Source organism: Pelodiscus sinensis, chromosome 4 (assembly GCF_052426305.1).
Source record: "Pelodiscus sinensis isolate ZL-2025 chromosome 4, ASM5242630v1, whole genome shotgun sequence".
NCBI classification, from domain to species: Eukaryota; Metazoa; Chordata; order Testudines; family Trionychidae; genus Pelodiscus; species Pelodiscus sinensis.
Window position 1 is genome coordinate 30246450 of NC_143055.1, and position 27980 is coordinate 30274429.

Sequence of the window (27980 nt, forward strand, 5' to 3'; positions counted from 1 at the left end):
CCTCAGAGCTATTCAACGCGGCAGCACAACGAAACCGAGAGCCACCCATTAGGCCCCAGGGCTGCGCCTGCCCACGGCTTTTCTGCAGGAGCAGCAACACCCTCCCGCCCCGGCAGCCCACGTGCGCCAGGAACACGCCTCTTCTAGCTTCCCCAACAAGCCAGGCGCTCGCCAGACCTTGCCCCCGGAGGGAGCCCCCCGCTCCAGCCCCCAAGCCCTCCCCAGTGGCCCGGCGTGGTGACTGGGCTCTGCTCTGAAGCGCGCGGCGGGGGCGGGACACGCTGGCCCAGCCCGGCACACGCGCGCTGGTCATGCTGCTGCCGCCGCTCAGAAGACTCGCTGGCCGCAGCCTCAGCCGGGCGCCCGGCTTCTGGCCCTGCCGGGGTCCTTCCCCCGCGCCGCGGCGCTGCAGCAGTAACAGCAGCGCGGGGCGCAAGGTAAAGGGCGCGGGGAGAGGCGGGGCGCGACCAGCTGCACACAGGCGCTGCCCAGGCCACGCGTGCAGGGCGGGCGCCCTAGGGAGCTCGCCTGCAGCTTGGGTTCATGCGTGCCCCCGGGGCGGGGCTGGCCCCCTTGTCTGTCAGGCTGGCCGCTAAATGTCATCCCCGGCCCTCGCCACTCCCTGGTTCCTGCTGCGCATGTTCGCGCTGTTACACTCACTCGGCGACTTTTCGAGTTCCCGAGCTCGGCTGCTTGCACTAGGGCTGATGAATGAGCCGCTCACACGCCCCCATCATGTGCGCAGGAGCATTGCGAGTCCTGGCGGGGGCTGTCAGAGTTAAACCTCTGTGGCATCGGGGCCAGAGTCCAGAAATACTTATTAGAGGTCATTCGGTTGGAAGCTGATCTTCCACTGTCTGCCAATGCAGAACCATCCTGCACCTGATTTTCTCTAGTTCAGCTTTTTTTGTTTCCTTCCTGATAATGTCCTGGACCTTGACCTCCACTTGCACACAATGTAACTTTTCCCTTTTTTCAAGATGTGCCTGTTCTGAGATAACGTTAATTAGTAAGAAAAATAGCCTGCATCTGGAAACTGCATTTCTAGGCATAATAGGCCAGAGTTTTAAAGGGATGTGCCTAGTAAGATTTTATAAAGCATCTACCCAGTATCTGTACTTATCAAAATACCTTTAAAATCAGCACAATGATCTGAATCATGTTACTTTTGGTCTTGGGTTGTCTTGTATCCTAATTTATCTACTCATGATTTTTTACTTTTGACTCTAGGTAAGATGAGTCCACTAAATCTTTGTTTATATAGTGTTATGATTATATTTATCAAATCTCAATATATATTTTTTAGAAAAAGAATATCTTGCATTAATGCACTTTTTTTCTCCGGAAGGGCCTTGTTTTAGGAGTCTATGCAAAAGAAAAAGAAGAAGCGGCTCCTCATTTTACTGATGCTGGAGAGACTTTTGATCGACTTGTATGTGGAAAGCTGACAGAACTATTGTCGATGTAAGTGTTTAGATCAATTTCTTACATTTTTAAAAATATTTTAAACATGGAAAATACATTTTTCGTGATTGTATGGTTGCAAACTGTAACAATCTTATGCATTGATATTCCTATTTTTCTGGCTAAACAGAATTGGGTTAAGTCAGTAATCAGATAAAGAAACCTCTAATGAAAAAACAGTCGTGATGGTGAGTCTGTAAGAGGTCCCTTTGAATCAGTTCTGAACCAGTATCCTTTTATGGAGTTAATGCGTATAGCATGAGTGGAGAATTAAACTATTACCAAAAAATTAGGAACTCCTTTTTAAAAGATTTCATGGCACCTTTTTGTGTTCTAGATCTGGGCCTCCTTTGAAGAAAGGCAAAACACGCCTATTTCATGGCTTGCATCAGGTATGAAACTTGAATTTTCATGAGTATAATGATTAGTACATTCCCTGAATTTGAGTCTTGGCATTACTCCTTATTATATGCTCATTTTGGGTGCAGCATATTATTACAGCAGAATGTTATACTTTGTCATTAAATATTGTTGTGTTTGAATATAATGTGCTGCTATACTGTGGTTTTTGTAAGATTTCAAAGAAATAGTCTAACAGTGTCATGGAACGATTCCCATAGATTTCACTGGAGTTTAGATCAGGTCCCAAAATCCCAATTCAGTAGCATGTGGAACTGCCATTAAATTAAGCAGGGATTTCTTGCATGAAAAAACTGTAGAATTGGCCCTGTGCAATTTTCTCCCCAAGAGCATGAGAGAAAAGAAGAAGACATTTTAAATCACTGTGGGTTGTAGCTGTTCTGAAAAGTGTGTAGTCAGTTGTGAGCTAGATTTTGCATGGTACAACAGTTTGAAATCAAATTATTATAAATAGAAAGAGCATAGCTTTTGTAACTGAAGTGTGAGGCAACCTCAAGTTGAATGTTTTCTTCATCCCACACAAGAGAAACAGAGATCCCTCCACCTTTATATCTTTGTGGATAAAAACACATTACATTTTAGCTATTTCTTTCACCTCTGTTTTTTCTCAGTCTCCCATAGCTCTAGATAAGCTCTCCTTTCTCCTCTCCCATTCCTGACTGTTACACTAAACTGATTGCAACTTTCTTGTTTCCTTGTAAGTACTGCTGTTTGTAGGTTGCCATAGCAGCACTCGAAAGAGTTTTCAGCAGTGGTAAGCTGGGGAAAGGCATAGTGCCCTCTTTGGGGACTTTTTCTTGCTCTCTGTAGGGATCTAAAAAAGGGCATATATGTGCAGAGAATCAGTTAGCCACTGGCCTGCTGCCTTTGAATTGTGAAGCAGCCCTTGCTCAGGATGGGAGGCATCGTTCTATGCTGTGTGAACTAGGAGGTGGGGACAGGCTGTAAAGTGCACAAAGCTTGATATGGTATAGTGAATACAAAGCCAATAAGAACAGTCCTATTACTTGGATTGCTTTTGGGACAGACACCAGCTTTTCTCTGTGTGTGTGTGTCTGTCTGTCTATTTGTCTGTCGACAGGGCTTAGCACAATGGGACCTTGGCTGGGCCCTCTAAGCATCACAATAATGCAAATAAATATTAACAATTAGATAATATTGAAGTTGTCCATCTACTTATGCTAGGGATGTAAAAAGTTAACCTGTTAACTGGTAGGAGCTGGAGCAACTCCATGGAGGGCCTGGCTACCCCCTTTCCCTGCCATAACCCCTGGCTGCAGGTTACACGCTGGCTCCCTGGGAGCTGGCAGCAAAACCTCCTCCCCAGGAGTGGGGCCAGCAGCAACCCCTGCCATTTCTGCACGAAGGGAGGTGGCTTTGCTGTGGCAGCGATTCTTCCTCCCCAGGAGCCGGCCCTGCTCCTTGGGAGGCTTTGCTGCACGCTCTGCAATATAAAGCTTATTTAAGGTTTATATTGCAGGGCCCAACAGCTGTGTAACCGGTAACTGCTTTGATTTTTAGCGGTTACACGGTTACATTTTTAACTGCATTTTTACATCCCTAGTTTATGCAAATATGCAGAGGTAGAGAGGAGATTGTTATGATAATGACATGCTGACGATAATACATATGTTTTCATTTTATGTATGACTTCATTTAAAAAGGATGCTCTTTATCATTCATATATTAATCTTCAACCATAGCTATCAAAGTGAACAAATTAAATCCACTTGTGTGTTGATTTTGCACAGGATTTTCCGAGTGTTGTAGTTGTCGGTTTGGGTAAGAAAGCTACTGGAGTAAATGATCAAGAAAATTGGAATGAGGACAAAGAAAATATTCGGACAGCTGTTGCAGGTTAACTTGTTTTCATTTAATATTTGTTCCTGTTGCAAGTATTTGATCTATTGAAGCCCTGCTGTAATGTGATACATTCCGTTTTTGGTGATGCACATGAGCTTAAATGAAACAGACCATAACACATTCTGTTTTAAATCGTAAGACCTAATACATGGCTTCGAAAATTCACTTACCACTAACAAGTAGAAAGGTTTCCCTGGTGATAAAAGGGCCATCCTCTTTAATTTTTGCAGAATATAATTTTTCCATATTTTTTTAAATCTCCCTACTTCCTTCCCCTGTCATAAACAAACATAAAACACAACACAATACCTCCAGTCTTATCGTTATAGAGATAACCATTACAAATAAGAATAGATGCAGTCTTCCTGTGTCTGCAAACACACAACTCCAGTATGCATCTGATGAAGTGGGTCTTTGCCCATGAAAGCTTATGCTTCAATTCATCTGTTAGTCTATAAGGTGCCACAGGACTCCTTGTCGCAACTCCAGTAACTGTTTCTCGTAGCTTTCCCAAATAGTGTGAAATTGAAAAACTCTGTCACTTCCACTTCCTCCTGAGAATTAGTGAAATTGACAAGATTATAACCATACTCACTTTGCCTATAACCAGGGCTCACCGAGCAGCGGCGAGCCCTGTTCGCCAGCTGTGTGGTTCTGTGCTCTGTACATGCGCAGATTGCTCTGCGCCGGCTCTTCCGGGGTGTAATCTACTCACCAGAGTGAGGGCTGGAAAAGGCTGAAAAGCAGGAGCAGCAGCAACTGGGAGAACTGCTTGCTGGCTATATCCCAGAGAGCCAGAACTGAAGACAGGTGAGCAAGGGAGGAGCTTGCTTGCCAACATCTCCAGGGCTGGAGAGCTGGTCCCAGAGGAATCGTGAGAGGTCCAAGAAGAGTGAAGAATGCTCCACTGGCAAGGATGTCCCTGAGAAGAGAGACTGGCAGAGGTTCCTGATGGGAACAGCAGGGTTGCACTGCACTTGAAAGGGCTGGGGTAACTGTTCTGGTACAAGGTGGAGGGGACTGACAGAGTGCCTGGGCATGGATGCAAATCCCAATATGTGGTATGTAAGAAGTCAAGGGAGTAAGATGTCAGGAGCTCTTAATGATTACACTGATCCAAAAAATGGGCTTGGGTTTTGGATCCTGTGTTTTGGACTATGTATGTTGTGCTGGTTTATTACAGAAGCAGCAAGAGAGAAGCAGCAAGAGAGAGTCGTACTGAGACAAAGCCTGAGTAGAATTACTTGGGGATGCTGAAAGAGGGAAACTTAGGTAGATGTTGTGGACCACAAGTTGAATATGAGTCAACAGTGTGATGCTGTTGCAAAAAAAGCAAATATGATTCTAGGTTGTATCAACAGGTGTGTTGTAAGCAAAACTCGTGAAGTCATTCTGCCGCTCTACTCTGCACTAGTTAGGCCTCAGCTGGAGTACTGTGTCCAGTTCTGGGCCCCACATTTCAAGAAAGATGTGGAGAAATTGGAAAGGGTACAGAGAAGAGCGACAAGAATGATTAAAGTTTTAGAGAACATGACCTATGAAGCCAGGCTTCACGAACTGGGCTTGTTTAGTTTGGAAAAAAGAAGATTAAGGGGGGACATGATAGCGGTTTTCAAATATCTAAAAGGGTGTCACAAGGAGGAAGGAGAAAATTTGTTCCTCTTGGTTTCTGAGGACAGGACAAGGAGTAATGGGCTTAAAGTGCAGCAGGGGAGGTTTAGATTGGACATTAGGAAAAACTTCCTAACTGTCAGGGTGGTCAAATATTGGAATAAATTGCCAAGGGAGGTGGTGGAATCTCCCTCTCTGGAGATATTTAAGAACAGGTTAGATAGACATCTGTCAGGGATGGTGTAGACAGAGCTTGGTCCTGCCTTGAGGGCGGGGGGCTGGACTCGATGACCTCTTGAGGTCCCTTCCAGTCCTATTATTCTATGATTCTATGTGTCTGTCATGCCATGATGTGCAGTAGTAGGGTGCTCCCAGGAAGGGCTGTTATATGACAGTCCCTTGTTTATGGAATACATCCATATTTTCTGCTGTTCCAAAATGTGTCTTTAGAATCAAAAGGTTGTTATGAATTTAAAAAATTAACTGTTATTTCAGAGTTACTAGAAGCACGCTGTATTACAACTTCATTTCTGCTGGCTACAGGCTTTGGTCACCTGAAGTACTCCTAAAGTTGTGTAGTTTTAAGAACTTTGGTTTTGTCTTTCAACCCTTGCTGAATTGCTTATTTGATAAGTTATATTAAGAGTTCACTGTTGTATGGGGAATCCCAAGACTCTGTTTTTTAAAAATTTCAATAGAACAAAGCTTATAGCAGCATCATGGGGGTTTTTTTTTGGGCGGGGGGGGAGGGGCTGGTTTATGCAAGGATCAAAAGCACTGAGTTCTTTCCTTGAAAAGTCATTTTAATATAATCGCAGGAATCCATTCTGCTGCTGCAGTCAGTACTCACTTACTGATGTATTGTATTTTCCAGTTGGATGCAGACAAGTTCAGGACCTGGAGATTCCTTGTATTGAAATAGACCCCTGTGGAGATGCTCAGTCTGCTGCAGAAGGAGCTGTTCTTGGACTATATGAATACAATGAACTTAAGCAAAAAAAGAAACCTGTAGTTACTGCTCAGCTACATGGAAGGTGATGACAAACTAATGTTTTAATTGTGAAACATTTGGATACTTAGAGCATTCCTTCTCCTACCAACTCTTTCATATTGTGTTGCATATTTTAGCAGCAGACATCTTTACAGCATTTGCTTTGTATGTCTAATTGCCATTGCCAGTTGTCCCATGTTTGGTTTTCCCCTCATAATTGCATCCCTGCAGCAGAGAAGGGTCTGGGATTAAGAAAGAAGATGAGGCAAACACAACAGTCTGTTTTATGATGTGTATAGTGCTTTTAATGGTACCAAGCCCAAAAACTCAGAAGTGCAGGACTTCTCTCTCTATATAAACAAACCCTTCGAAGACATGAGAAATGCTAGACCGGACCAGACTACGTGATACCTTATCTGTAGTAGTAAGTTGCAAGAAACTCCCTAGTGAACAATTATAATACTGGATCCATAGTAAAACACTTTCCAACCTTTGTTGGAAGTTTGTTTGTGCCCTGAAATGTTTGGATTTGTACCTCTTCTGTTTATCTTGTTGTTCAGAATTGCCTGATCCTTTCTGGAGCCCTGATAAACTCTTGAAACTTAGCATGCTTTGCACAGATCACTAGGTACACTGTGATAGGCAACATATTGTGCAACAAGAAAACTGACACACAATTCTTTTGTATTCCTAATGGCATTGGCCTATCATTGGGAGCTGAGATAAATAATGGAACTTATCTCAGTAATATAGCACTTCCTCAGAAAAGTTCAGTTACTTCTTTTATATACCCTCCCCTGCACACCTTGCACATTTCCCCTTCTCCTAGGGAATGAGAATTGGATATACAAGTTATTTCCTTGAGGGAGGGCAGTTGTTTCCTATTAATTAGTAGTCTAGGAAAATCTCTGTCTAAACTACTTCCCTCTGTTGAAAGTGGGATGTAAATTAGTCAAATCGAAAGTGCAAATGAAGTAGAGATTTCAGTATCCTGCGCTTCATTTGCATAATCACGTCACAGTGGTCTTTTGAAAAGGGGTATTTCGAAAGTGAAAGCACCGTGTAAACATGGTTCTTCTGGGGAAAAAAAACCCACACCTTTTTCAAAAGATCCCGTACTCCTGAGGATTTAGGGATATCTCTTTATGAACGCCTTCCTGTGGCTGTTGACAGTTGAGTGACCAAAACTGTGCTTTGTAGTTGGAATGTCACTATCCAAGCTCCACCTTTGTCAACTAATAATCATAATAGTAGTAAGATTAAAAAATGGACTGCACAGTTATGTGGAGAATAAAGAATTTCCAGAATTGTTTGTTTTAATCATTGTGAACACACATAATGGATGGGATATTAAAACTCATGCTTCAGGATATAAGGTAATTGCTAACTATTACGAGTGCTAATAGAGGGAGGGGCAGAAATTATCCCATTTCTTCTACTGGAGATTTCATGCATTTTCCTCTGAAACATCTTGTTCTGACTACTGACATAAACAGATACTGAACTAGATTAGGTGGACTTCAGGTTTAACCCGGTATGGCAGTTCCAATGTTCCTATAACAAGAGATACCATATCACAGGTCCTTATCACCTTCTGTCAATGGGGCAGTTTTCAAAATATAGACAACAATTGTATACAGACAATCCTGTTTTTGCTAGAATTCAATTATAACTATATCTGGTCTGTGTATAGTGATGGAAAGGAAGACTGGCAGAAAGGTGTCATCTATGCTGAGGGGCAAAACTTGGCTCGCTACTTGATGGAGGCTCCAGCTAATTATATAACACCAATCAAATTTGCTGAAATTATTGAAAATAAACTCAGAAGTGTCAATAGCAACGTGACGGTCCATATAAGGTAAGTCCATCTGAAATCATTCCTTGTCTGTAAGGGTATGTCTCGTTTGAACTAGGGATGCAAATGTAGGCATTCAAAATAGTCAATGAAGCAGGGATTTAAATATCCCACGCTTCATTAGCATGATCTCGCCGGCGCATTACTCCGATCTACAGCTGTTTCGAAAGTGAAAGTGCATGCCAGGATGCGTTAGTTCGAACCAAGGGGCTTGGTTCAAACTAACGTGTCCCGGCTCGCATTTTCACTTTCGAAACAGCTGTCGATCGGAATAACGCGCCGGCGAGATCATGCTAATGAAGCGCGGGATATTTAAATCCCCGCTTCATTGACTGTTTTGAATGCCTACATTTGCATCCCTAGTTTGAACTAGGGTTCAAGTGTAGAAATACCCTATGTTGTAATTGATTAAGATGCAGCATGTAAAAGTCTCCTAGAGTTTGCAGTGAGCTCACTTTTATTTTTACCTTTTGCAATTCAAGATGACAAAATGCAAGGAATGTATTTGTGTAACAGTCTGTAAATTTTAAATTAATACAAGTTTTGCTAGTGCTCAAAAGTAACTATTCTCAGTATCAAGAGCAAGGCTTCCAGTCACTACAGGAGACAGAGAGAGGCTGTTGGGACAAAAATAAAGAAACAAGATGAAAATGTTAATCCTTTTGTAACATAAGCCTTCTAAGAAATGACAGAAAAGGAAACCAAATATCAGATCAGTGACTATATTTCTAATCTCATCTTCTTCCTTTTTAAAAAAGTCTTTTCATGTTACTTCCCAGTACATATACACCCCTTCTTCCATTGGAGATAAGCAAACTCTCCCTATCGGTCCTGCTCCTATTAATTTGCCCACAATGTAGCAATTTCTTTGATACCGTAGAACCAGGTTGTGCCCTTCTGCTTTGTGGGAGTAGTCTCATGTCACATTACTGTTCGGGTCTTCCAAAGATCTTAGAACATGCCTCCAGCCAAAAAGGTGAGGAGGGAAGGCATGATATTTCTAATGTGGAAAACCAGGAAAAATAATTTATAAGGGAAAACAAAATTACTTTGAGAGAGTGTTTTTCTATTTAACAAAGAAGAAGCAATGGGTGAAAAACAGTGATTTTACTTTGCAGTCAGTCATTTAGGAAAAATAGAATTGCACGCATGTTTTGAGTTATGATCATTTGTATATTTTAGTCTCTTTTTAATGCATATAATTAAAATCTTTTTATTGTAGATCAAAAGCATGGATAGAGGAACAACAGATGGGAGCATTCTTGAGTATAGCTAAGGGCTCAGATGAGCCTCCAGTCTTCTTGGAGATTCACTATGCAGGCAGTGGTAATGCAAATGACTCTCCGTTAGTGTTTGTTGGAAAAGGAGTTACATTTGATAGGTATGTTTGCTAATTTTATTATGACTGAAACAAAAACTGTAATCCAATTATGAAGGAATTGATGTGTGTATAAAAATGGGTATTGTGAAAATATTTGGCATTGTGCCACTAGCTCTTTTTTCTAAAAAACAGGCAGATTAGCTAACACTGACATATTGTGTATTGTTTGTAAAAGGAGCCCTAATATTGCAGAGGGGGAATTATCTTTGAATTACATTTAGAAAAACAATGTGTTTGCCTTGTTACATTTTAGCATGCTCCAGATTATCTGAGAGATGTTTTATTGTGTCAGATTAAACTGATCTGTGAGGTTAACTTTTACTAAAACCAGATATGTTGCTTTTTAGAATATTAGAAATTTTTTAAAAACCTATTGCTATTATTGTGTAAAATACATATAGACAAAATAGTTATTTTAAAGCATGTGGTGTAAGGTGCCTGTGTGCTGAATGAAATTTTCAGTTGGTATCTGTTCTTACCTATACATCCCCAGTGGTGGCATTTCACTTAAGCCTTCTTCAGGCATGGATGCAATGAGAGCAGATATGGGAGGAGCAGCAACTGTGTGTTCAGCCATTGTGACAGCAGCAACACTAAATCTACCTCTTAATATAATTGGTAAGTTGTGAGGGGGGGAGGGGAACAACATAAAAAAATATGGCTTAAAATGTTATTATTTTAATTTCAGTAATGGAAATGGCTGCTCAAAATTTTCCCGCACACTTACGAGGCTAATCACATCACCTAATTCCTTTCATAACTGTGCAAAAAAAATCCCAATATTTTACTTGCCTGAGAAGAATTTTGCAAGACTGGATTAGAAGTATTTTGAGGGAAAATGTATGACACACAGAACTGGGTGGAGACTCTTTTGTCTCTGCCTCATTGGCTAGAATCGTGGTTCAGAGCAACTGGAACTGTCTGTCTAACATGCATGTGCCTCAGTCTGGTCCCGACTTGTTTGGTGTTTTGAGACTTACAGAGTAAGAAAATTAAAGCTAGTGTCCATACATTGTTACAAAGAAATAGAATAGAGTATATCTAGTAATATAAACTATTGTGGAATCTCTTATTGTGGGTAGTGTCTCATAAATGGTGTGGATGTAAACTACCAGTTCTGACACCCACGCTGGGCTTGATCCTGTGAAGTGTTTATCCTTCTTTAACGCCCATTGAGAATGGCCGTACTGGGTCAGATAAAAGGTCCATCTAGCCCAGTATCCTGTCTTCTGATAGGGGCCAATTCCAGGTGCCCCAGAGGGAATGAACAAAATTGGTAATCAATCAAATGATCCATTGCCCATTCCCAGCCCCTGACTAACAGAGGTTAGGTACACTATTCCTGCCTATCCTAGCTAATAGCCATCAATGAACATATCCTCCATGAATTTATCTAGTTCTTTTTTGAACCCTCTTAAAGTCCTGGCCTTCACAACATCCTTTGGCAATGAGTTCCACAGGTTGACTGTGCATTGTGTGAAGAAATGTTTCCTTTTGTTTATTTTAAACCTACTACCTATTGATTTCATTTTCTTCATTTGAGTTGTGTTATGGGAACAAGTAAATAACTTTTCCTTATTTACTTTTTCCATGCTAGTCATGATTTTATAGACTTCTATTATATCTTTTCTAAGATGAAAAGTCCCAGCCTTATTAATCTCTCCTCCTATGGCAGTCGTTCCAAACCCCTAATCTTTTTTTGTTGCCTTTTTTGAACTTTTCCAAATGCCAATATATCTTTTTTGAGATGAGACAACCACATTTGCACACCGTATTTAAGATGTAGGAGTACTCTGGATTTATATAGAGGCATTAAGATATTCTTTGTCTTATTCTCTCCCCTTTTTAATGATTTCTAACATTCTATTGCCTTTTTGATTGCTGCTGCATGTTGAGTGGATGTTTTCAAAGAACTGTCCATATTGACTCCAAGATGTTTCTCTTGAGTGGTATTAGCTAATTTAGTCACCATCATTTTGTATGTGTGGTTGGGATCAATACTTTTCATTGATCAGCATTAAAATTAATTTGCAATTTTGTTGTCCAGTCACTGAATTTTGTGAGATCCTGCTGAAACTCTTCACAGTCTGCTTTGGACTTAACGATCTTGAGCTGCAGATTTTTCCACCTCACTGTTTACCACTTTCTCCAGATCATTTATGAATATGTTGAATAGGATTGGTCCCAGAATGGATGCATGCAGGACACCACTAGCTATCCCTCTCCATTCTGAAAACTGATTTATTCTGCCCTTTGTTTCCTATATTTTTAACCAGTTTCCGGTTCATGGGAGGACTTTCTGCAAGAGCCTTTGGTGAGGGACCTTGTCAAAGGCTTTCTGCAATTCTAAGTACACTATATTCTCTGGATCCCTATTGTCCACATGCTTGTTGACCCCCTCAAAGAATTCTAGTAGATTAGTAAGGCATGATTTCCTTTTACAGAAACCATGTTGACTTTTTCCCAACAAATTATGTTCCTCTATGTGTCTGACAATTCTGTTCTTCACTGTAGTTTCAACCAATTTGTCTATTATTGAAGCTAGACTTACCGGTCTGTAACTGCCAGGATCAACGCTGGAACCCTTTTTAAAAATTGTCACATTAGCTATCCTCTAGTTATTTGATTCAGAAGTTGATTTAAAGGATAGGTCACAAACCACAGTTAGAAGTTCAGCAGTTTCACATTTTAAGTTCTTTCAGGGCTCTTGCCATCTGGTGTATGTCATCTGGTCCTTGTGACTTGTTACCGTTTAGTCTATCAGTTTGTTCCAAAACCACCTCTACAGACACACCTTTCATGTCTTAAAGGAATTGGAAGCATTTGGGACTTGCATGAGGTGCCTGACTTCTTGTAAGATGGACCCAGATGTGGGATACTCCTGATGATGACTGCTGTTGATTTTCAAATAATTATACTTTTTTGTATTTGCTTTGTTTTAAAAGCAATCAGACCAGAGATTGGCATGATGCATCCCCAAAAAGGATAGGAAAACCTAACTTAAAATATGTGCTGTCAAAAAGAGTTATTTTTACAGTATGTTAGTATAGTAATAAAACCGATTGAAAGAGGTTAGAATCTCCAGAATATATACTGTTGAAAACTGGAAGTACTGACTTGTACAGATAGTCCTGTCTGACTGTGTAAATCACAAAAATGCCATTTGTGAGGCAGAAATATTGAGTTGTACATTAATAAGATAAACCCTAGTCAGGAACAAAAGTACCCACTGTTGGAGGGGAAGAGGGGCTATTAACCTAATGTGCAAAGTAGCAATGCATGACTAAACATACGTACTGTAATAACTGGTCACAAATCCAGTATTGCGAATAGAACTTGCAGTCTTTGGTTCCAGAAAAACAAGCACCTGGCTGCTGAGATAATGGAGTAATTCCACTAGTTTAGCCAATGTTAATAAATACTTGGTCCGGGGAGCACTTACGGATAGTCTCTGGAAAACTGGAAGGCCAAGTAAGTCTCCTTTTGTTTCCAACTGCTTTTACAAATGCTCTGGCTCTTCATTATAAAGATATCGGCAAAAACAGCTGGAAATGAGGAAGAGCCAGCTTATTTGCCTCCCCTCTTACAGCATGTCTGCACAGCAGGGCTAAAGCTGAAATAAGCTACGCAACTTGAGCTACGTAAATTGAGCAAGTCGAAATAGCTTATTTTGGCTTTTGGCACTGTCTATACAGCAGAAAGTCTGAGAGACAGCACTCTTCCTCTGGTTTCCCTTACTCTCGTAAAATTAGAGTTAGAGGAGTCGGAGTAAGAACTCCCACAGCTCAACATTATTTTGACATTATTACACTACTATTTGTACTGTGGACGCGGACTATGTTATTTTGGAATAACGCTGCTTTGTAGGTATACCTTTAGTGATTGGTGCAGAACAGGAAGAAAGAAAATAAGAGACACGCTTATGGTTGGAGATGTAGGCAGCTAAAGAACTTGTTAATATTTTCCAATATAAGCAGTAGTGTAGTTGCCATAGGATGTTGTGCAGCTGTGAATAAGTAAGTTGGCTCACATAGTGGCAAAAGTGGATGTCCAGGAGGAGGTTGACACAGTTGACAAGCTTGAAAAACCCCAACTTTATGGGAATTGTTTGTTAGTTCTGGAAACTACTTCATGTCAATCCAGCATCCTCCTCCGTTAGTGTGCTCTGTCCAGAACATCGGATCATGGGCTTCCCCTTTGGTATGGCTGGTGGACTGCCATTTCCATATAGCAGGATAGGGAACCTAAGGCCTGGAGGCCAGATGAGGCCCCCAGCTTACCTGGATCTGGCCCCCAAACTTCAGGGCTCCCCCCAGCATTGGGGAGCCTTCACTGGTGCTCCAGCTCCCCTGCTACCTCATCGCAGGGCTGGAGCACACAAAATTGACTAGACTGAGCCCTGCTAGTCTCTGGAGTGTGAGGGGAATGCAGGGAGTGTCTTCTACGCAGTCAGGGGCTACATTAGTGAGGGCTCATTTTTCTTTTGTTGCTTCTCACTTGTGTGTGGCCCCCGACTAGTTTTTCTGTGGGTCAGCGGCCCTCGACCCAGAAAAGGTTGCCCACCCTGCCTTATACTATAGCTATGGATGGAATCAGAGCATTGACTTGGGCTGTTTAGCATCTTCCCCAGCTCCCTTCATGTTGTTGCTCTATAATGGTTCCTCTGGATCTCTTTCTTTTGATGTTATAAAATGTTTGTTTGGAACGAGACACTTGAAATTCCCCAGAGAACATAAGAACGGCCATACTGGGTCAGACCAAAGGTCCATCCAGCCCAGTACCCTGTCTGCCGACAGTGGCCAATGCCAGGTGCCCCAGAGGGAGTGAATCGAACAGGTAATGATCCTGCCATCCATCTCCACCCTCTGACAAATAGAGGCTAGGGACACCATTCCTTACCCATACTGGCTAATAGTCATTTATGGACTTAACTGCCATGAATTTATCTAGTTCTCTTTTAAACCCTGTTATAGTCCTAGCTTTCACAACCTCCTCAGGCAAGGAGTTCCACAGGTTGACTGTGTGCTGTGTGAAGAAGAACTTCCTTTTATTTGTTTTAAACCTGCTGCCCGTTAGTTTCATTTGGTGGCCCCTAGTTCTTATATTATGGGAACAAGTAAATAACTTTTCCTTATTCACTTTGTCCATACCACTCATGATTTTATATACCTCTATCATATCCTCCCTTAGTCTCCTCTTTTCCAAGTTGAAAAGTCCCTGCCTCTTTAATCTCTCCTCATATGGGACCCGTTCCAAACCCCCTAATCATTTTAGTTGCCAAGAGAGCTTTAGAATTGCAGAAATTAATAGATCCCTTTATAATCATATTAAATATACATACAGTCCCACATGTTCTAGGCATAACTAATTGTCAGGGAGCCTCATCATTTTGATGAGAAGCTCACAGCTCTCTCAAGACCATGGATCTGATTCTGACCTCATTCATCTAAATCAGGTGTACCCCATGGTGTAAAATAGAATAGAAGAGTGAATGTAGCATGTTAAAGATAAATATACAAACTTAATTGTGTAATGCAAGAACTGTCACTAATGGAGACATTTGGCTTGTGTCATTTTTAGTAAGAAAATTTCAAGCGCAAATCTAGAAATCATATGTAAATTCCAGATGAGAATACACTAAAATCACTTGTGACAGAAGGGTAGCAAAGTATCTTCTTTTAAGTAGTGTTTTTCTGTAGTGACTGACTACTAAATGTAGAAACCCATGAGACACTACAGTAATTTTCTCTCTTTTCCTTCTTAGGTTTGGCACCTCTCTGTGAAAATATGCCCAGCAGTAGAGCAAGCAAACCTGGAGATGTTGTTAGGGCTAAGAATGGAAAAACAATCCAGGTATGTGTGTGTTATATTGGTTTTACACACGTTCATTCTAAACCTTCCAGTCCAATCCCTCAGGTTGTACTGTTTCAATTTCTGTTACAGTGAGTGCACAAAAACATTATTTTTAAAAACCAGTGAACATACACCAATTTAAAAAATACATTAACTTTACTGAAATTGATAAGTTTTGTTTCTAAATTATTATAAATTAATAATTATGAATTATGAGGGCAGGCAAAAAAGTACAGTAAGTTACATTTTGCAGAATCTGCGATAGCAGTACAGGAAGTGGTTGTAGTGCTTATAAAACCAGAGTTAAAGATAGTCATCAAACACAGTAAGCAAAATGGTAATTGCTTCTGCTACATTTTCAAGGCCTTCTTCCAGGCACGTTGCTTGTAAAACATGAATGTTACACTTCTGCTGACATAACTAAGGTGTGGATCCTACACGCTGCTCCACCTATGTATAACCTAGGTGTGTGGCAGGGTCCATTCATCACATGTTGTGCCTCTTTTTGGTGGGTATGGAGCTGAGCTACTGCCAGGCACTGTCCTCTTTCTGCATGGTCTCTACCCATCATCTCTTTCACCCTGCAGCCCTTCTTATTCTCAGAGCTCCAGCTTCCTGTTCATAGCTTGGCTCTGTGGCCAGATCACTAAGGCTACGTCTAGACTATATCCCTCTGTCAGCAGAGGGATGTAAATGACGCACTTTGAAAGTACAGATGAAGCTGGGATTTAAATATCCTGTGCTTCATTTGCATAATCACGTAATGGCACTCTTTCAAAAAAGCGCTATTTCAAAATTGAAACCGCAGTCTAGGTTTACAGGATCTTTCGAAAAAGCGCCCTGTTTTCGAAAGAACGGCGTCTAGACTGCAGTTTCAATTTTGATATAGTGCTTTTTTGAAGGAGCGCCATTACGTGATTATGCAAATGAAGCACGGGATATTTAAATCCTGGCTTCATTTGCACTTTCGAAGTGCTTCATTTACATCCCTCTGTCGAGAGAGGGATGCAGTCTAGACATAGCCTTAGGTTCTTCCCTTCCAGGGAATTCAGACTCCTTCTGGACCAACTTTTTAGATATCTCCAATTCCTTCAGCCACCTCCCAGAAGCTGGTAGGGAAACCTAGGTGCACCTTCTACAGTAGGTTCCAATCCAAGGACCCTATAATAAGTAGCCAGGGTCTGTACAGTCCTACCTGTTGCTGTTGATTTTTCTGGACTCCTTCCTGCTTAGCTAGCCTCCCCTCTCTGAGGCTATGTCTACATTACAGGCTTCTTGTGCAAGAAGCTTTTTGCAGAAGAGATTTTCCTCAAAAACTTCTTGCTCAAGAGCATGTCTACACTGCAAAAGCATATCGAAAATGCGATGCGTTTTAGCTCAAGAGCGTCCAGACTTTCTTCAAGTGCAGCTAATAGTTAATTGGTCTGCTTAGCTACTTTAACCCCTCCATGTCTTGTGTAGATTGGGCATCCCATCACACAAGACTGCATAGTCACAGAGCAGCTTGCGGAATCAGGGCCTAATATGCATATATTGTGTTTCATCTGAAATGTAACCATTACACATTGGCTAAATTTTAACACATGCCCTAATGCTATAGTCTAGGGCTGTGTCTACACTGCACCCCTTTTCTGGAAAAGGGATGCAGATGAGACAAGTCGGAATTGCAAATGAAGCGGGGGATTTAAATATCCCCCGCTTCATTTGTATAAAAATGGCTGCCGCTTTTTTCTGGCTCGGGGCTTTGCCGGAGAAAAGCGCCAGTCTAGACGGGATCTTTCGGAAAATAAAGCCTTTTCCGAAAGATCCCTTATTCCTTTTAAAATCAGGAATGAGGGATCTTTCAGAAAAGGATTTATTTTCTGAAAGATCCTGTCTAGACTGATGCTTTTCTCCGGCAAAGCCCCGAGCCGGAAAAAAGCGGCAGCCATGTTTATACAAATGAAGCGGGGGATATTTAAATCCCCCGCTTCATTTGCAATTCCGACTTGTCTCATCTGCATCTCTTTTCCAGAAAAGGGGTGCAGTGTAGACACAGCCCAGGGGTGGGGAATCTACAACCTGCAGTGGGGCACGCCAGTGGTCATGCTCCAGCCCTGCAGCAAATCTCCACTCTGCTGCTCTGGAAAGTTCCTGAACCTCAGCGTGAGCGACATCCAGTCCCCTATGTTGAGTGTGAATGAGGTGATTGTTTTGGCTGGGTCAGTAAGATGTTCTTGATTTTTTTTTTTTTTTTTTTTTTTTTGCTTCTCACTTGGAGATAACCACCAACTGATTTTTCTGTGGGTTAGTGGCCACTGACTGAAAATCGGTTCCCCACCCTTGCTGTAGACTTGACAAATCACTATTTCTCCTTCCAGAGTTTTTGTGTAATCTGATATTACCTTTTGGCTTTGATATTTAGAATCTTTCAGTTTCCTGAGGTTTCACCAAGCTATATGCATGAAGATTGAGTTCTAAATCACTGTGCTTCAGAGCGGCCTCATCACGCCCTGCCATAGAGAAAGAGCTAGGAGTTTCAGGAAAGCATCACAAGCGCTACCATGCAGCTATCACTATAAAGGGCTACCACTGTAAAGCATTGCCTTAAACAGGAGTGGCTATAGAAGCCATAGATTTGGGGGGAGAAGAGGCCTCAAGAGCCAAAGGAAATGGGGTCTCTGCACAGATGTCAGAGCCATTTATAGGAATGCCTTCTGCCTTTTTTGTTGCTCTACAGTTTCACTCCTGGCAATATAGTTCTGGTAGGATCTACATTTCCACTGGTTAGCTCCCCCTGCAGCTGCTTGATAATAGCCATTGGATTCCCATGGGTTTTGCGGGGGACAATAACTAGTCTTCTACAATACCCCTCTTGCCCTGCTCTGTGCTGCTGACATCTATGAGCCTCAGCATGGGAGGCTTTAGAGCAATGCTCTGGGGTTCCCTGCTCAATATTTAAAATAATTTTCTGAATGCTTCAGAGCTCCATTTCAGTTGATTTTAGTGTCCTGCTCCAGTTTATTTACTCCGAAAATAAGTGATAATCAAAATGTTTTCTGTTTTTGTTTTGTATTTATATTTGCAAAGAGTTAAATTTACCTTCTGTTATTGCACAAGCTGTATTACAGCTGCCACTTTCCATCTGATAGCCAAAAACCCAGATGGTCACTTTAAAAAGAATTTGTAAGAAGCAAGTCAAGTAAAGGGGAACTTTGAGTAGATGACCATTTTACCCCTCTCTTGTACCTTCAGATTGATAACACAGATGCAGAGGGAAGATTACTAATAGCTGATGCTCTCTGTTATGCCCACAATTTTAATGCAAGGGCCATAGTGAATGCTGCAACATTAACAGGTAACCAATTTCTTTTTCCTGCTTTATGTTGTAAAATAGCTTCTCGAAATGAAAAACTAACTCCCCTTAAATACATTTCTTAGAGAAGTTTTCATTTAATAAATGAAAATTTTGTCACCTATGTATTTTGTTCTCCTTGTTTATGTATGAATTATGTTGTAGTTACGTTTTATTTTTATTTTTTAAAAATAAATGTGTGTTTTCATACATCACAGCAAAACATTTATCAGAAAAACAAAGGAGTCTATACTTTAGAAACAGGATTTCATTGAGTTAAAAATTCATATTTAAAGAAAACCAAAAAAATCTTTACCTATATGTCAATGATGTCTTAATTAGATTTATTTAATCGTTTATGCTACTTTATAAGTGTATAAAGTAACTTCTTCAGCCAAAGAGAAAGCTGATTCCAGGATTACTGGCTTGTATAAAAGTAACTTCTGCTTCAGATACTTCACAGACCAGAAGAGAAGGTAGTGGCCACCACCATGATAATGCTGATTCTGCCTGGGATGTCTAAGTGCCAAGGAGATGAAGAGTAGCCCAAGCTCTGTGTGCTTCTGGCCTCTTGCAGATCTCCTCAGAGCTTTTAATATTGATATTCTCTGTTATTAAAATGGGCACTGTGTGGGCGCTGAGAGTATGTCTACACTGTAGCTAGACAAATGCGACAGCCCTGTGCCAGCTTGCTCAGGCTGTGGAGCTGTCTAATTGCAGTGTAGACGTTCTGGCTCAGATTGCAGCCTGAGCTATCTCCAGGACCCTCCCACCTCCCAGGGTACTAGAGCCCAAGCGCCAGCTAAAACCCAAATGTCTATACTACAACTAAATAGCCCCGCTGCCGGAGCCCTATGAGCCTGTGTGTGAGTTGGCACAGGGCTGGCAGAGGTGACTAATTGCAGTGTTGACAGACACTGCGTGTCCCAAGAAGGATCAGCATTGAGAAGCAGCCCTCTGTTAACAGAAGCACTAGTGTGTAAGCTCTTTGTCTTATACGTGGTCAGTATCTTGGTAGAGCCTTTTTCATTTAATTGGTTTAGCGTGTTGACTTACTCTGTTTAGACCAGGGGTCTCAAACTCCCAGCCGATGACTTGGGTCATCTACAGCCCAAGCACTTCCCCAGTCTGGCCTGCAAAACATTTTTAAAAAGTTATTTAATCAGGCCTGCATGGCTGCTGGCTCAGTATGGAGGTGGAGGTGAGGGGAGAGGTGGGTGGTGCACAGGGACTCTCCCGCATGCATGGCTCCTAGTGGTCACATAATCCCGGATGCAGAAAGCACCGCTTGGTCCGGGAAGTCATGCTGCCTGCCTCTGCCATCGTGTGAACCACATTGGCCAGGGAGCCACCCGAACTGACACGTTTCTGTAGCCAGTGAGGTGGGGCTGGTGAGTTTCACTTTCGGTTACTCCAAGTGTGGGCAGGGAATTCTAGTGCAAGGATGCAGATGTTAGTGGGGGGAGGATCCCAGGGCAAGTGTGTGGACATTAGTGGGGTGGGGAAAACATCCTAGCGTGAGGACATGAGGATGTCAAAGTGACGACTCAGTTTCAGATTTTTTCAGTGTCTCCCCCTGTATTGATAACTTGAAGAGTACAAAATTCATTAATCAGTCCTCCCACCCCCAAAAATAAAATGGCTTCTTGAAATAACAGATAAAAATACACTTGGGACATTTTTATTTAGCATCTGTGTTTGAAGTCTTTTGGCCAAACTCGCGGCATGTTTTCTAGCATTGCTTCACAAACTACAAGGCCTAAAATCTTCCTTTTTAAAAAGAAAAAGAAAAAAGCTGGGATTCTCTTCTAATACCGTGCACCAATAAACAAGCATAGCCTGCTAAGTCAGAGCGCTCATAGTTGATAGTGGTTCATGAGGCATCAGGTAGTGAAGTTCCCAGATCTAGCTTAATTCTCATAATGTGGCTGGGGCTTTCCAGGAATAAAGGGTCTCACTCATTAGGAAGTTTGTGATCAAATCAGGGTAGTTGGCATTTACTGGTATCTAGTCAATTTCACAAAGTGAGTTAATAGTTTCATAGGTTACACCTGTGGATGGGACAGCTCTGCACACACCTCCTCCAGGCCACTGGGATATGCAGGCAGCAGCATGGAACTAGCATCCATAAGCCACTCTAGCTGTGCTGCGTGGCAGGGGCCCCAGGTGGGTTTTTAGTCACTCGGGGGTGGTAGGTGGGGCTGGAGGATGTGTGGGGGGGGAGGGCATGTGGACCAGCAGGCGAGGCTGAGAGATGTATATGAGGGGAATGCACAGAGTTCCACGCCACCTCCCCAGAGCCCTGCTAGAGTGTGGTACCTGCTGGCCAACCAGGAGGATTTGAGGACTGGCACTGGCCCAAAGATAAATTGAGTTTGAGACTCCTGGTTTAGACAGTTGTGTAAGCTTCAGGTTTTGTAGTTTCCTAAGCTGAAAAGTTTACATTACAAACATAGCAAAGGAATTTCAAATTCCAAACAAGGAAACTGTTTCACTGAATACTGTGAGGGGGGCAGAGTAGGCCCAGAACTCTCCTCCTGGAGGCCTCAGGTTCCTGCTACACTTGTCCCAAGAAAGGAGCAGTAGAGTAGTCCTCTAAGGAGCCTGGAGTAGCTGCGTGGGATGCAACCAGAGAGGCTACAGGAAACAACCAATTAGGGCCTCGGAGGGCCATATAAAAGGTCTGCAGAGCCAGATCTAGTCAGTTCCTTCCTGTAGCTAGAGGAGTGCAGTTGGTGCTAGCCTAAGGGGACTGCAACACCACGGACAGCTCAGTGCTAGCAAGGATCAGGGAAAAAAGAGCTCCTGGCAGTCTGGCTGGCTGCTGGGTCTGAACTTAAATGAGCCCTGAGGTAAGGGTGAAGCATGGGCAAAGGTTGAGGCCTCAAGGAAGTGGCGCAGGGAACTGAATGCAGTGTAATTAAAAGGAGATGGTGGCAAATGGCAGCTATTCTTAGGGTCTTTGGGCTGGGATCCAAAGTTGTGGACCGACCTGGGTCTTCCCCATCCTCCCAAAAGGACATTGGGGAACTGGCTTACAACTAGAGAGTGAGACATCCCCAGAAGGGGAACTTAGTGGTTGAGCTAGAGAGCTACGACCAGAGTAGATCAAGAGGATAAAACCTTTGCTCCAGAGAGGAAGCCCTAAGGGGTATGGCCCAGTATCAGGGCTGGGACTATTTAAAGACGGCAGACATACCTGACCTGATGGAGCATGCATGAGAGATGGATGCCATGCCATTACAAATTCACAGAAGTATTTCTATTAATATTTTCTTTTAGAAAACCTACATTTGGGCTTCAGTTACTTGTCTGTATTCCTTTTATTTGTCCCCAAATAGTAACTATAGAGCTGAAATACAAGGAACTTTTATAACTGGCTGGATAAAAAGTTTATATTAAGGTTATTGGCCAGCCCATCCCCTTCTGTGGTGCAATCAATGGGAGGCAAGTTATAAAGGGAAGGCAGTATCTAAGCTTCCTCCCAGATTCCTGTGTGAATTATAGAACAGAATTTAGATGATTTCATGTGCCCAGTGATAATGAGAGATTTGGGCCATCTACCACCCTATCTTGGGCAGCTTGCCTTTTGACAGTGTCCATTCTATCTGTACCACCAAGATTTAGCCAGCTGATGACTGGGTCCTCCTGAAAAGGGAATTCCTGTTGCCAAAAAGACCTGGATTGTGCTTCCTTTCCTACCTGATGATCATGGTATGGAGGACATAGTGCTTGTCAGTCTCCCTTCCATCCAAACCGCCTTCCGTGGGGTCCTGGGCAAAGAGGGATACTCTTATGGAGATGCCTACCCATCCATTTCCATTGAGGAGGGATGACCATGGGTACAATCAGTCTCATTACTAATTCATATAAAGGAGCAAGTTTTCAATATTTTTTTTTAATAAATGCAGAGGTCCAAGGTAGGAATCGGGGATGGGGAGGATAGGAAATTATCTTATAAAAATACAGTTGGAGGATGAAACACGCTGGTTCTTCATCAAGAGCAAGAGTATGATTTATAGTATGGTGTATTATAGGTGCCATGGATGTAGCACTAGGATCTGCTGCAACTGGAGTTTTTACCAATTCATCTTGGCTTTGGACTCATCTTTATGAGGTAGGACTTTTTTTTAAATAGACATGTATGTTCCTGAATGTCTCTTATAGAAGTGAAAATAGGTGTTGTATTCAGTTTTAAACTATAGTGTTGCAGGGGGAGGTTAACATTGCATTTAATTGAGAAGTATAAGTTGTATGAGTTGTGAATTGCTGACCCACTGATATACTTCTTGATAGCTTACATCATACTGTGGCATGCACATGTATGTCAAGGGTTTACACCCTCCTGAGGCTTATTGGTTATTTGTAAATTCTAGATCTACTGGTTAGTGGTAACTTACGTTAAAAGGTGAATTGGTCTTGATTAAGTGTCTTTCATTACATTCTTAACAACGCATAATATATGGTCAAACTGAGGGAAGCCTCCAGGGAAGTGATTTATAAAAAGGCTGCATTACCAGCAGAAAAATGTGTCTTGCAGAAAATTGACTATTTTTTATCATAATCACAGAGGGCAACATTTAAAGCATCCAAAAATTGTTTCATCTTTTATTTTTCTAGCATATTTTTTCAGATGCTAGAAGTTATATTATATTACTAATTTCTGATGTGGTTTCATAAGTAACCAGTCCACCCAAAGCTAAGATTGCACAGACAATATAACAAAAAATAACATATCTATTTTGTCCCAAGTATAACAGTTGTTTCGTTGATAGGCCAGTATTTTGACAGGGGACCGTGTTTGGAGAATGCCTCTCTTTGAACATTACACAAAACAGGTTACCGAATGTCAACTTGCAGACCTCAGTAACATTGGAAAATATAGCAGGTACATTATTTAACTGAAATGCAGCAACTCTTGTCTTGACTGATTATCACATGTTTCTGTTTTAGAAAGAGCCAGCCATATCCAAAGTTATAGGAATGCTCTGAACTTACATTAGTACAGTTAGATTTTAAAACAGGAATTGAGATTTTAATATTTTTACTTTTAAAAATTACTAGTATGTAAAGCCTGATCTTTATTTGACAGTTGAGGAGCAGCTGGTGATAGCAGCTGTTGTTCAGAGGAAGAACATACTGTGAACCTCCTAGCCACCACTGTGTGTCCTACTCAAGGTTATGTAACAGTGCAGTCCTTACACACAGTAAAACATAGGAAGTTCCCCCTTTTGTGCACCTCTGGGCATGTGTCTCTGCAAAGCGGGGTGAGTGTGGGAGAGCTGCACCAAACTATAAGCAATTTTTACCATTCAAAAATGATGAGAGCTGTATATCTGGAAACTGGGAATGAGAACACCAGTGCTATCACTATATCTGTGGGAGGGAGTTATAGTCCATTTAAACAGGCACAAGAGTCTGTAATTCTTCCAAATATTGAGTATCATTGTGTTCTTCAGGTGCATTAGTGTGCATGTGCCTCATGTCACAACATTAGTCTTGAATACTGCGGACCACACATACACTCTGAGCTGTCTCATGTTCTTGTCTGTGGTACTCTCCATCAGTTCTATCGAGGGCCTCCTGCGTACTCCCCCACCTATCAGAACCAACTTCTGCATGGAATTGCAACACTATTCTCTGGAAGCTCATGGAGCAGCCTTTTTTGAGCTGCTGTCAGATTGCTTGGTTCATCATCTTACCCTCAGCTGACTTACCTCAAAAGGGAAGGCTAATGAGGTCCAATGAGATGGATCTCTTTACACCTTCTTTCACAGTAACACAGTGGTGTTCTGCCATCAACTTAGGATGCAGTCTTCAGTAGTCTTGGAATTTCACCTAAATCAACCAGTTAATCTACTAATCTTTTTCATAAAACCAGACTCTAGCTATGCACTAGATGTTTTGGAAGACTTCCTCCATTATCTTAACACAAGAAAATATTTTAGGTAGGGATGTAAAAGCTTAACATGTACACCTCACCTGTAATGGTTGAGATTTATCTCCCCCCCCGCACTTTTTTTTTTTTTCCAATGGTAAAGTCTGGAGGAACTCCCTGCCCTTGGCAGGGGGCTGCTTCAGCCCCAGAACAGTCCCTGTCCATGTCCCTCTCTCCTGCCACTGCTGTAGATTATACAGTGGCTCCCCAGAGCGAAGCCTCTTCCCTAGGAGCAGGGCTAGCAGCATCCCTGGCTCTACTCCCAGGGAGGCAGCTTCACTGTGAGCTCTGAAGTTTAAAGCTTACTTAAGCTTTATACTGCAGAGCTTGCAGCTTGTATAACCGCTATGATTTTTCAGCAGTTACAGAGTTACACTTTTACATCTCTACTTTTATGTTGTCTTTGTGAGCGCATATGTCCCATCCTACTTTGAAGTAGGAATAAGATCCTCTGGAAAAGGGCGCTTTTTCCGGAGGATCGGGGCCAGTGTAGACGCTCTTTTCCGGCTTTTCTAAAAGCCGGAAAAAAGCGGCGGACATTTTTATATAAATGCCGCGGGGGATATTTAAATCCCCCGCGGATTTCCCTATTACGATCTCTGAAATTACCATGCCCCTTTCGGAAAAGGGGCCAGTGTAGACATAGCCTATGTCTTTAACACAGCAACCAGGTCCCATGCCAAGTTCAGCAAAACAATGCTTCTGTCATTGACTGATCAAGCTAAGATTTTTCATTCCCACCATTCTGAGGCGATACTCTTGGTAGGAAGGTTCAGGTGTATCCCTAATGTAGGAACACCCATGGTACAGATCCTGGCAGGGGGAGAAGGATGCAGTTCTGCAGCACACAGAACAGTGATGCAGCAACATGCTTCCCCTTAGGCTTTTCCCCACTGCTCCCATGGCAGTGGGGGATGGTGCCTGAGAGCAGCAGTCAGCATGGAGCCTCATGTGCCCCCGGAAGTGGGGTATCAAGGAAGCGCCCCATCCCACTCCCTCCTTCCCAGACCCCACTCCAGCATCCTCCATGGTCTGCAAAACTTCCATAATCCAGCATCCCCTGTGTCCCTGGATTGCCTGATGAAATGTACTGCCTTCCACCAACTACACTGACAAATACTGGAATGGGGAAGAATTGTTTTTTGGCCTTGTAGCAACTGTGGTTCTTTGAGATGTAAGTCAGTGTAAATCTGCTCTGCCCTTTGTCCCTACTTTTTGGAGTCCTTAGCTTCTAATTGAGAGAGAAATGAGGGAGGGTTGCAGCTGCTCCACCATTTTATGGTTTTGTATGGAAACATTAAGCGGCATAGGTACAGCTACAAGCCTGAGAAACATAGCTAGATTTGCATGTGGATCCATGTTGATTATAACATCTTGAAAATCCATAGTTGCTATGGAATAGATAACCATTCTGTGTGCATTTTATTATTGACTTATTAAGTTTTCAAACATCTGGTTTTCCCCCCCGCCCTTCTCTGTCCTCTCCCAACAGAGCTGGAGGTGCATGCACAGCTGCTGCCTTCCTGAAAGAATTTGTGACTGTCGCTAACTGGGCTCACTTAGATATTGCTGGTGTGATGTCAAATAAAGATGAGGTTCCATATCTTCGAAAAGGCATGGCAGGACGACCCACACGAACGTTAATAGAGTTTGCTACACGACTGAGCAAAGACAAGCAAAATATCTAGTAAAATAGTAATTTTATAATCGTCCACACTGCCTTAAATCTATCTACTTCAATTAATCTTAAAATTTATTTTAAAACCAATTAATGGCTTACGGAATATGTAAACTTTAGTAAAATCCAAAATGTGGACATATATTTGCAATACAGGAATACTTCCCATAATCTGAAAAGATATAATGATGAAAGAGAAATGCATTTTATAAACAGTTCTTACTGGGTAAGAATATCCCATAGTTGAGGGTTCCCTCCATGGTTATCCAATAGTTCTGCTTGGACTATTCTTAGACATTTAATACTAGAAAAAAGATAATTGTAAAAATCTGGACTTGATCTGTGTAATGGTTATAAACAAATTTACCTTTAGCTGCTTTAGAAAGTTCTTTTGTGTAAACATGGTAATGTAGCCTCCATTATAAAGCCATTAATTTGGAATCAGGACCCTATCTCTGTGTTTTGCATGTACCATACATGGAAGAATAACTCTTAATAGGGTTTATTGACAGAAATTTTATCAGAACAATGTAAGAGAGAAGCTAGAAGTACTGTTACCATCTGTTTAATCAACTAATACGTAATACTGCTTTATTAGGTATTGGGAGACTCCATTGCTAGAGGGTTCTTAGACTAGATAAAGGACCAGAAAATCAGCTGTGAAGAATCTTACTATGTTCAGCAGGGAGCTGGATTATCTTGCCAATTGCAATATGAGATGCCAGTTTATTGAGCATAATTATAGGAAACTTAATTTCCTGCAGTTCATAATTCCTGGAAAGAAGCTTAGCATAAATACATCTGACAATTGTTATGCTTTTTTCCATTGTGTCTGCATTGATTTTTCTTTTGTGCATTCAATAAAGCTGAAATGAACATGACTGTTTTTTATTTCAGTAATTTCCTTCTGGGGTGATACCATAGTTAATGCTACTCACACTCTGAGCAGAGTTTAGGAGAGGAATTGTTAAAGGAAAATCTTGTTCTTGCAGGGTGTCAGAGAGAGGGACAACTTTTCTAATGCACTATATTATTTAAATAGAGGAGTTTACAGAGACTGTTACGTTTACATTGCACATTCTTGCGCAAGAAGATATGCAAATGAGGCGCAGCGATGAATATTGTCACTCCCCATTTGCATACCTAATGAGCCGCCATTTTGCGCATGGAGCAGTCTACACTGCTACTCTTTGTGCAAAAGCCCCCTCTTGTGCAAGAGCCATTCTGCTGCTTATTTTCATTTGCATATCTTCTTGTGCAAGAATGTGCAATGTAGACGTAGCTTAAGTTCCTTTTTTTTTTTTTTAAACTGATTGGTCTGCACCACCATGAGCCACCAGATGAAGGACTGTGATTTAGATTCTGAAATCTGAACCCTCATGTTAATATTTCCATCACACTTCCAACTACAATTCATAGAATGCTAGGGCTGGAGGAGACCTCAGGAGGTCATTGAGTCCAGCTACCTGCCCAAAGCAGGACCAACCCTAACTAAATCATCCCAGCCAGGGCTTTTTCAAGCCAGGACTTAAAAACCTCTATGGCTGCATCTAGACTGACATCATTTTGTGCAAATACTTTTAATGGAAAAG

At 41.9% G+C, this 27980-nt stretch overlaps 1 protein-coding gene across 2 annotated transcripts; it reads left to right on the forward strand.

The window, feature by feature from the left end:
- On the forward strand, positions 1–27269 carry LAP3 (leucine aminopeptidase 3). 2 transcript variants are annotated; one of them, XM_075930682.2, is made up of 13 exons: positions 7–437; positions 1349–1464; positions 1802–1856; positions 3636–3741; positions 6233–6392; positions 8043–8207; positions 9427–9585; positions 10079–10203; positions 15350–15438; positions 18673–18775; positions 22810–22889; positions 23548–23660; positions 26203–27269. In XM_075930682.2, the coding sequence occupies exons 1-13, from the start codon at positions 312–314 to the stop codon at positions 26396–26398; spliced, it is 1593 nt and encodes a 530-aa protein (XP_075786797.2). In that variant the 5' UTR covers positions 7–311; the 3' UTR covers positions 26399–27269. The 2 variants fall into 2 exon arrangements, with proteins under 2 accessions (XP_089633956.1, XP_075786797.2); XM_089777830.1 differs by lacking the exon at positions 23548–23660 and having other exon boundaries at positions 1–437; positions 26203–26402.
- The last annotated feature ends 711 nt before the right edge of the window (positions 27270–27980 follow it).